The following is a 10730-nucleotide window of genomic DNA, read 5'->3' as shown; positions in this document are numbered from 1 at the left end:
CAACAACAACAACCACAACAGCAACAACAACAGCAACAACACAGCAACAACAACAACAGTTGGTGACAATATAATGTTTCCACATATCTTCTTAATGTGACATGTTACCACATCTTCTTTCTGTGAGATATATTACCACTTATATTCTTTTTGTTGGGGCCTATGCAGATGATTATGTGGTATATTTTTATTATAATAGAGGTTATATATGTTGCTACAAACACCATATTTATTCATTTACCTTATAATTGACATTTGTTCCAACAAAATAAAAATGATAATAATAATCATTAATATTAATATTATCAGCAAAAATGAATCCTTCACCAATTGTTTTATACAAATTATCAACAAAAATGTAATTCAAAATGATGTGCATAACTATCAATCTAATCAAATGATGGTAACATAACATTTTAATCGATTTTTTTAGGTGTAAGCCTCTATGAGTCTTCATTGTCACTAACGTAGCCACTCTGAACTTTGAATATCATAATTCCATTGGAGTGAAACATATCTCATGCTAAGGGTTTTAGAACTAATTCCAAAAGATATTACTTGTAGTACATCACTCCAAAACTCACGTATGCAACAATTAAAAGTCCACATTTTCTGTATGGTATATCATCAATTATTAGAAAATATAATAAATTTCTTCTCTTTCTTTTTTCTCTTTTTCTTTTGCTTTCTTTTTCACTTTTTCTTTCTCCTTCTGTTGCTCCTTTTCCTTGTTCTTCTCCTTCTCCTTATCTTCCTCCTCTCTCTCCTACTTCTCTTTCTCTTCCTCCTTCTTCTCCTTCTCCATATCCATGCCTTTTGTCTTTGAGTGTGATACTGGAGCAGTAGTCATTGATTTTTTTCTTTCAGTAATTATGGATAGTAATTGAGAAATAGATTTTTTTTCAACCTCCTACACTTCAAAGGTTAGAAATCTTTTTGGATGTATGGACATCAATATTATAAGTCATTTCCTTAAATATAAGTGAGTTCTTTAACATGGCTAATAAAATAATCATGTTGCTACTCACATTCTTCACATAGATAAAAAGAGCATTTGATGTTTGTTATAACTCAAAAATCCAAGGACCTAGACTAGAGCCTCACCTAGTAAATAATGTATAAAATGGTGTTTCCAAGATTAAACAAATGTAGTTAACTTGATTAGGAAGTATTAAAGCCTAAACTTCAAAAAACGATCATGACGTCCGGAGATGAGTGAAAGTGATCTAGTGTGCCTTTAGGTCTTGAAATGGGTTTGAAGAGTCGTATGAAGGTCAAACCTTGTAAAAATTCTTAGAGTACACATTAGTGTATGTTTAGGGTAAAAAAGTCCTTGTATGACTCCCCGAGGATCACCCTAAGGGCCCTCAAGGAGGACCCAAACATTTGACCCAAAAAACTGTCTAAAACAGTTACACTTGACAAGTGCAAACGATGCCCCGTCAATGGAGGCCGTGAGTACATACTTAGAATTATGGAGCCTTGTATCCATTTGAGCACTCTATTATCCAAACCACGGACCACTAGGACGGTCCGTTCATGGAAATACAGACTGTCAACCATGGGTGTCGTTTAGGGCCTGCACACTGGTGCAACACATAGACAAGCCAAGGGTGGTTTGGTAAATTTCACCTTTGGACATTTAAATGTAGGGACTGTATAATTTAGTTATTTTAGGTATATTAAGGGATTTTAACTCATTAAACAGGTCTTCACACTTCAAAATCCCAAAACCTTAAAGATTCACTTCTCTCTAAAATTCCCTCTTTCTCAACTCAAAACCCCTATTGAAGAAGATCAAACATTATCTAGGGCTTAAAGAACAAGGATTTCATTCAAAAATCTCTAATAATTGATAAGGTATGGAGGCTATTCACTCTTTGAACTCATCTCCCCAAGAGGTTCTTCAAAATTTGGATTTCAATGTTTTTCTACAACCTAGTTTTTAGTCAATTTCGTGGGTCTTCTTTCAAACTTCATTAACTTGGTCTAGGTTTGATTAATATTGATGAATTATTACTTTTTACGAGTGGATTGATGTATTAACTTAAGTTTTGACCTAATTTCCTAAAAAACCCATGAATGTTCCTCTTCTCCTTACACCAACTTATGAATTAAGTTGATTAATGATTAGAGGTGATGTAATTGAATGTGTTATTGCATAATTTACTATTATATGATGATGAGATTGAATTGTTGGGTAAATATCACGGATTTAGGGATGAAGTCTTGAATGAGTTTCTTGGAGGCCATTTCTAAGACCTTCAAGGTCATGAACACCTTATTATAATAATGTTGGTCTATTCTTGGTAATGTTGCTCAATTAAAGTATGAATGAAGAAGTTATGAATGTATGATTATGATACGGATGTGATGGTTGTGAGATGAGGATAGGTGTATGATGATGAGGGATTGAAGGTAATTCCTTTGTGCATCTTAAGATTATGCTATGATGTAACGTTCTAACATGATGTTGGGTTGTGATGAAAGGTCTTTCTCATCCTATAATCTATGCGTTATAAACATGATATATGAGGGGTCTAAACTCCTAAGACATATGTTATGAATTGATGTTAAGAAAGACTTAATGATACTTCAAAAAGGAAATTTAGCTTAGCACCGAGTGAACTTGACAATGAGAGGGGTCTTTTCACGAAGAAGCTTCCCCCCGATGTTCTCATGAGGTGGAAACTCCAATGATAATTAGCATGGAGAGGGTTTCTAGTAACAACTTCCTAGTTCCTTAACTATGTGCCCCCATAGGAAACCAAGCTAGTGGATCCACCTAGATGCTATGATGATGTTGATGTCCTACCTTGACAAGTAGGATACCCTCCTTTCAATGTGAGGGGTTAACACCGGATTCCATGTTTAGCTCACATGGTCTAATGTAAGTTATGACAAAGTTTCTCAAAAGTAAAATGAATGAATCAAAGTAATAAGATTAACACTAACTAGGATTTCGTAAGAGGTGTTACTTAGTGTAGGTAAGGGTATAAGACTTTACCTATACATTGCACAAGTGGACCTTGAGGGGAGTTCTAGGGTTGGTCCTTTATGTATACATGAAATGTATGATGTTAATCAAAATTGTTATGTATGATGTTGACTACACTTGTTATGATGTTATATGAGGTAAAGACAATGTTTATGGTCTCCTTACTAGTTTACTTGGTTTATGTGGGGTTATGCGGCTTCACATACACATTGCACTAATTGACTTGGATTGGGATTGTGAGTAAGGTGTTTTTATATATTGATGAAATGGTCTCTAAAGTATGAAATGTTGATTATGGCTCTATTATGATGATACTCTTGAACATGAATATGAAAATGACTTATTGTTGTTGTGGAATGGACTTGTATATGTTCTTGGAATGTGTATGAAGGCTTTTAAAGCTAACTTGGAATGCTTACAAATAAAATGTCCCTTGTGAATATTTTCAAATGATTTACTTGCATATGTTTCTATACTTAGTAAATGTGTTCATACTAACTCATATCTCTTCTATTTTCTACATAAAGTGTAGGTTCGGGCCATTGAAGATAATCCACTCGTTTCTTGAAGAGCTTGCATTGATATCCCCAAGTTGGTGAGTCCTCAAGTCCTAGGATGAAGATGAATAACTCTAGTTTCATATTTCCTTATTGAAAGACTTTATTGTAATTCCTCTTATGAGACATATTGTAATGATGTAAGGGCTAAGTCTCAAATCTTGTAGTCATATATTTAGATGGTCATGTGATATAAATATAGATTGTATTTTGATATATCTGAAGTGAAGTTGAACTTCAAAGAAAAGTTTTAATTTTCCACTTTTTATTCTATCTATGATGCAATGATGTATGCTAAGGGCTTGTCTAAGGCCTCTTCGAGGATGAAGATGCTAGTTACAATTAGGGGGTACTCTGCAGTAAGGACAATGTTAGAAGAGGAAACAACACCAATAAACATTGAGTTGCTATCATGGACGAAACTTCGTTTATCATTTCATCTACAAGGTAAATAAAATAAGGTTGAGTGTTCATAATTCATATAAAATAATAATAACATTATGTTGCCACAAATGCATAGTGTTTTGCCACAAATTAACATTATGTACCTACTATTGCCGCAATTGAATTTTCTGTTGCCACACATAAACTTATGTTGCCACTGATGTAACTACTATTGCCACAAATTAATTTTTTGTTGCCACATATCACCATTTTGTTGCTTTAACTAATAGGTGAGAAATTCCAATATATGAAAACTCTGTTCATGCACCAACATATCACTAAAATATGGCAACATACAATACATCTTTCAACAAATGAAATATATGTTGGACAACTGAACAGACTATATTTCTAAAATCATATCAACAAAATGGCCACAAAAAGAATAACAAAAGCAAAAAAAACTAACTTTTTACTAAATGTTAACAATACATATACATTTCCTCAAAATTAGAGTTTTTTGGGGTTGGTTGACTTTCTTTCAAAAACAATAAATAATAGGTACCATTACATAATTATTCAATTTTCACATCTATAGAACGATTTATTGTTCGTTAATCTACGAAAAAAACTTAATATATTTCAAAAATTGTAAAATCTTTCAAAAAAATAATTTACCCATTTTAAGTCAAACGTGATTTTAATTCAGAAAGAGGAGAGAGTCACGACCGGAGATCAGGAGGAAAATAATGAAAATTGTCGGAGAGGAAGATAATGGAGATAGTCGGATTTTTGGATATCTAAGCAAGAAGAATAACAAAATTGAGAACATTGGGAGAAGAAGAAGAAAATATTTCTTTTATTTATTCTATATGATTTGGATTGAATTAAAAAGTTCAAAAATGAAGTACTTTTTTTGTATTTGATAAAATATTAGAAAGTTTCAAAAATGTTAATTTGATCCTAGATTTACTTAATTATACTTTAAAGTGGATTTGACCATCTCTTGATGAGTCTGTCACCAAAAACCAAACAGAGACTTAATTGACACCTTTCTTTTAATTTTCTCGAGTGTCTTTAATAGAATCTTCAGTATCCCCACTTATCTTTGAATATAAAAACAAAGATTATTTTTAGACTTTTCATAATCCAAATTTAGTACATGAATATAATGATTACATTAAGATCTTGTTTGATGCATGGATTTAAATATAACTTTTACATAATATATAATGAGTCGGTTGGTTTTTAGTAAATTTACCATTTTCCCTCCTATTATTGATTGTGACTCTTCTATGATTGAGTTTTGAAAAGTTGGTGTTGAACTTTGAGTTAAAAATTAGAATTTGAGAAGTGTTGAGTTTGACATGCTAAGTTGTTAAGAAAAGGCTTTTGGTGTCTTTTGGAAAATCAAGTATCGAAATAGAATTTTCTGGATTTAATGAGTCTCATAATGTGAAACCTGATTAGTGAAAGATGTCGGTTTCTGAGCCCTTTTGAGAATTTACGGTCCTAAGTTGTGAAATTGTGAAATTTTAGCTTTTGATTTAACTTTGGTCAATTTTTGGAGTTCCAATCTGTGGATTGGAATTCCGAGAATTTGGTTGGATTCGGCGGATGATTTGTCGCCTAGGTAAGGTATTGGTATGGTTTCAAGCTTGTTTTAGCCTTTTAGGTGTTGAGTTAGTTTCTTTTAGTTTTCACGGATTTTGGGTCTAGGAGACCTCTAATTCATGTTTTGATTATTCCATTGAGTCCATAACGTCGAGTATGATCAATTTGCATATGTGGTTTGTCTGTACGAGATTTCGAATAAATCTCGAGGATCTTTTCAATACTCTAAGAGTTGGCTGAGTTGTGGTGTCTGCAGGTTTCACCAATGAGTTCTTAAGTCATTGAGTGATATTTTCAAATATTAAATTTTGTATTCAAAAACTTGTTTTTGAAATCGATTTTTGAGTTGATTGACCTATTTTTTTTATAAAAAAAATTTGATGTGTGTATTGTTGTTTTTAGAAATTTATTAAGAATACTTGATTGATATAAATTTTGTGACTTTGAACCTTGGTCGGTAGGGGAAGGATCGATATTTGGAGTGTTTAATTGATCTCCTAAACTGCATAATCTAATAGGATTCATGTATTCCATTCATTTGTGTGTGTTTTTTGTTAGTAATAGGAATGGGATGAGACATTCATTGTTCCACTGGATTATGATTAATGAATAAAAAGGGTTAAATGAAAGATAATGTGTTGATCATGATGCTTGTGCATTGCCTTGTGACAACCCCTATTTGCTTGATAGATGAATTATTTGAATTGCATGAATTGTTGTATCTTTCATGTGGTGTAACATTGTTCATGTATATTTATTGGTGAACGTCGTGATGGGACATGTAAGGATTGTGATGCTAAGGTCATTTTCGACAAGCGTTATGATGCCGAGGTCATTTATGAAAAGTGTTGTGTTGCCGAGGCTATTTCCAACTAGTAAGCTGATATAATGGAAAATGATTAACTGGCTAGTAAATTTATACAAAGCCTATGAAAAATTGATAAGCCTAGTCAATTAACATAAAGCCGACGGGAAATGGTTCTGTCTAGTAAATTGTTATAAAGTCAATAGGAAATGGTTTCGGCTAGTGATTTGATATAAAGACGATGAAAAATGATTTTGTCTAGTAATTTGACCTAGAGTCAATGAGAAATGATTCAGGCGAGAGTTGATCATTTGGTTTGATGTATTTTCATGCTTATTATTGAAGTATTTTGTTAATTGTGATTGATGCATGTGATACTTGTGAAAAATCTACTTGATAATTGATATTGACTTACTTCGTGTTGATTGTCGAATTGTGACTATTGAACTCTGATTATTGAGCCTTGTAAGTCGTTTATTGTAGAACTCTCTTAGTTGGATTGATTTTTGTGCAAGTTGTAGTACGAGGTGGTTCGGTTGGGTGAAGAGTATTTGATTTCTACCTAGTTGCTTTGTATATGATATTGTTTACTGGATACCGTATTATGGTAATCACTCATTACTTCTACACTTATATGAATTTCGAGCCCGGTGTTGTGTGATTGGCCTTCTTCTCCTACTTTTTGGAGGCTTATTAAAGGAATTTTGAGTGGTAATTGATTATCATCCCGATGGACCCTCTTTTCCTTTACGTTATGCTTTGTTTTATTCGAGAAACAAAGACATTGAGATAATGTAATTCTTTCATATCTACACTTTTGTATTAGAGACTTGTACATGTGACAATTAGATTTTGAGGTGTTAAATAAAATAAGCTTCCCGCTTTTATCTTATTCTAGTTTTATCTTTTCATATTTCTTTCGTTTCATTGGGTTGAGACTAACTTGTGTATATGGAAATAGACAAGTGTCATCACGTCCATTTTTAAATTGTGACACACTTACATTCCAATTGCAATGTGATTGAACATTATTAAGGTGAAATGTTATCCATGGGTTCTAGTGGTGGCGGAGACAACAACTCAGTGATGGATAGTGGCTGAAAGATTCCCTGCGTGTTGCTATAAAAAAAGAAATTAAAATCCATATATATAAGAAAAGAAATATATTTAAAATATATACAGTTATAAAAGAAAATATATAAAAAAAAATTTAGTCCCATCTCAAAGGGAATGAAATACACCCATTTTGCTTTTTAGCATTTGCAGAGGTAATAATTTAAGTTTTAGATTATTAAGGGGGTAATTTGACTCATGTACAATATAAATATGTAGGTGGTTATTAGATAATAGGCTGAGGGATTTTGACTCTTTTCTTATAGTTATATAACTTTATTTTGTTACAAAAAATTTATTCAATTATTGAAATTATCATAGAAAGTCATTCAACTTTATTTTTAATAGAAAAATTAGTCTAAACTATAGTTACTCAACTTTATATTTAGTAGAAAAACTATTCTAAACTATTTTCATTTCACCTACACAGTCATTCAGCCAATTCAAATGACCGATATTTCCAAAAAATATTATTGATGTGACTTTTTTATGCAAGACAGTTTTTTCAAAATAAAAGGTATTTATTGTAATCAACCGTCATAATGACCCTTTTAGATTTAACTTTCTGGAATGTATTACTTTTTGTTTCTAAAAAATAAAATTTTAAAAAAAATTTCCACGTACGCAATACTTTTTAGTTTGTCAAAGTTCCTCCGCTCTAATTTATATAATGTTATTTTAATTGACATAAAATTTCAATTTTTAAAAATGAAAAAACACTTCCAAAATTTTGATCTATTAACAAGTTATTAATATTTGTGTAATAAAATAAGTATTTTAAAGTTTAAAGCATAATTATTATGACAGATTCTTAAGATTCTAAATGTTCCCAATAATACAACTCATGGCGGTTGGCACTGGAAATCATGTTTCTTTCTGTGTGTAATTAGAAATGTCATGAGGAATATTAAAATATGGATTGTAAATTTCATTGAAATAATATGTTACCTTGTACGGGATCTTTTGTGGCGGACCTAACGTTTTTGTCAAGGGTATTCATATTTTTATGACAGGGGTGGTTGAACTATTTTAACCAAAATTAAAAAAAATAGTAATTACTTTTTAATTTAAAGAGGAGAAAGTCAAATACTAAATGATGTCTTTGGCTTATCTTTTTTTTCGTTTTTTCATTTTAACAACAACTATTTGTGAAAAAAATGTAGTTGTAAGAGCTAAGGGTTCGCCTCTGAGGAAAATTTGCATAGTCTTATCCATTGGACTGTCTCTTGTTGGTGTTAATGGTGTTCAATAAATAATAAATATTTAAATATTTTAACTTACGTATCTTTTTTAATATATCGACGAAGGGTGTTCATGTACCTTGGGTGTGTAGTTCCGCCCTTGGGATCTTGCATACCCTCATAATATATATATCAATATAAAGTAAGATTTGACCTACATATAATGCAAAGGATATCGAATTAAATACGCTGATATTATCGTTGCTCTTAAATTAAATACGCTGATACTAGCGTTGCTCTTATATCGAACTAAATACACTGACACTACCGTTGATCCACCTCTAGTTTCTCAATCTTTTGCCCTTTTTATTCATCTAATTCTTTTGTCCTAGAAACACAATGCAGAAATACGTAAATAACAAAAATAAATATAATGCAATTAAGATTAATTGATAAAAATTTGGGGGGGAAATATACACATATAACACCATTATATATTTGATCCATATGAAACAAAATGTCAAACGAAATTAAAGCAAAAAATGTACAGATCTAGAGAGAGTTGTTTAATTAATGTGTAATGGCATGTTCAACTAAAGCACCACCCACTATCCCTGCACCCAAACCCAATCCTGCTCCTATCACTCCAACATTATTATTGCCCTTTGGTTGTTGTACTTGTTGATGGAGCTGGTGTTGGTGTTGATTCTGGTACTGCTGTTGTATTATGGGATTATATCCGTATCCATATCCATATCCATATCCCGGTGGAGGCGGTTGCTGATATTGATTATGATTATGATTATATCCACCTCCAGGAGGGGAATATTGGTATGTTGTGGATGACGTTCCACACCAAACAGGTGGCATATGAGTTGGTGGATAGCCCGTGAGAGGTGGCAAGGCAGGATAGCCATTGATATGTTGTTGTGTATGCGCAAATTTCTTTCCAAACTTGTAGGCAAACTTTAATGTACCCTTAGGTTTCCTTGTCCCAGTTGTGAAAACTTGATATTCCACAACTCTCTCAGAAGAACCATCATCGTTAGAATTAGAATGCGTAAATAGCTCTTGGATTGGAATTGTTACCATGCCAACATCCTTATCGCCAAAAAATCGATTTGATCTAAGGCGAAAGAAGAGGGAAAGATCAGGTTTAGTGAGGGAAGGCTCATCCAAGGTAAATTTCATGGGGTGATTCCATTTTGGGGTAGTTCCACCTTTTTTGTCCACAAATGTCTTTTTCTTGTTTTTGGCGTAACCAAAGATGGAAACTTCTACATACACATCCATAGGGTAATAAAGATTGACATTTTTAATGGCGTCCGCAGAGATAACAGTCATATCAAACGGACGCCATTCCATTATATATTGAACAAGAAATTCACTTTAACAACTTAATCTTAATTAATCAAAGAGAAAGAGATAATTAGTTTACTTTTGGATGTTAAAGAGGAAAAAGGGTGAGCAAGAGTGATTAACTAAACACCATAAAATACACCGCTCAACTAGGAGAAGAAAGGAAGGTTATCACAAATTAAACATTGTAAGTGCTTATTTCTCGGAATCACTTTCATTTTATCTTTAGTTCTACACAAAGACAATGAAATATGCCTTTAATTTAGTGCTAAATATTTTTCAAATATACTTTCAAAAATTAAAGAAAATATTTTTTGCAACTCTACTTCATCATTTTATATTTTTTACTTACCCTACCCTATACCCCATACCTGATCCTCCTAATTCAAAAAATAAATTATTACTCCCTCTTTTTCAATTTGCGTGTCACTTTCGGATTTTGAGATTCAAACAAATCTATATTTGATCGTAATTTTTTTTATAGTTCTTTTAAACATTTTGAATTATCAATTATTGTGAGTTTATATTACTTTTCACGTAGTCTGCGAATATATAAATTTCATTTCAAAAAATTTAAATATTCCATGAACAAATTCACGATAAAACTTAAATAATTTGATTTTTGAAAAATAAAAAGTGTCACAAAAATTGGAACAGAGGCAATAAAACTTTTTTAGCTTTTCTTATTTTTAAAATTTTCAAATATTTTTTAACCCCCT

General features: G+C 31.9%; 1 protein-coding gene across 1 annotated transcript; it reads right to left on the bottom strand.

The window, feature by feature from the left end:
* Positions 1-9083: 9083 nt before the first annotated feature.
* Positions 9084-10090, bottom strand: LOC101263231 (protein SRC2 homolog). The gene has a single exon (XM_004244841.5). It carries the CDS (start codon positions 10015-10017, stop codon positions 9223-9225), a length of 795 nt encoding a protein of 264 aa, XP_004244889.2. The 5' UTR covers positions 10018-10090; the 3' UTR covers positions 9084-9222.
* Positions 10091-10730: the final 640 nt, after the last annotated feature.

The sequence above is a fragment of the Solanum lycopersicum genome, chromosome 8, assembly GCF_036512215.1.
Source record: "Solanum lycopersicum chromosome 8, SLM_r2.1".
NCBI classification, from domain to species: domain Eukaryota; kingdom Viridiplantae; phylum Streptophyta; class Magnoliopsida; order Solanales; family Solanaceae; genus Solanum; species Solanum lycopersicum.
This window is presented reverse-complemented; position numbering and strand designations above follow the sequence as displayed.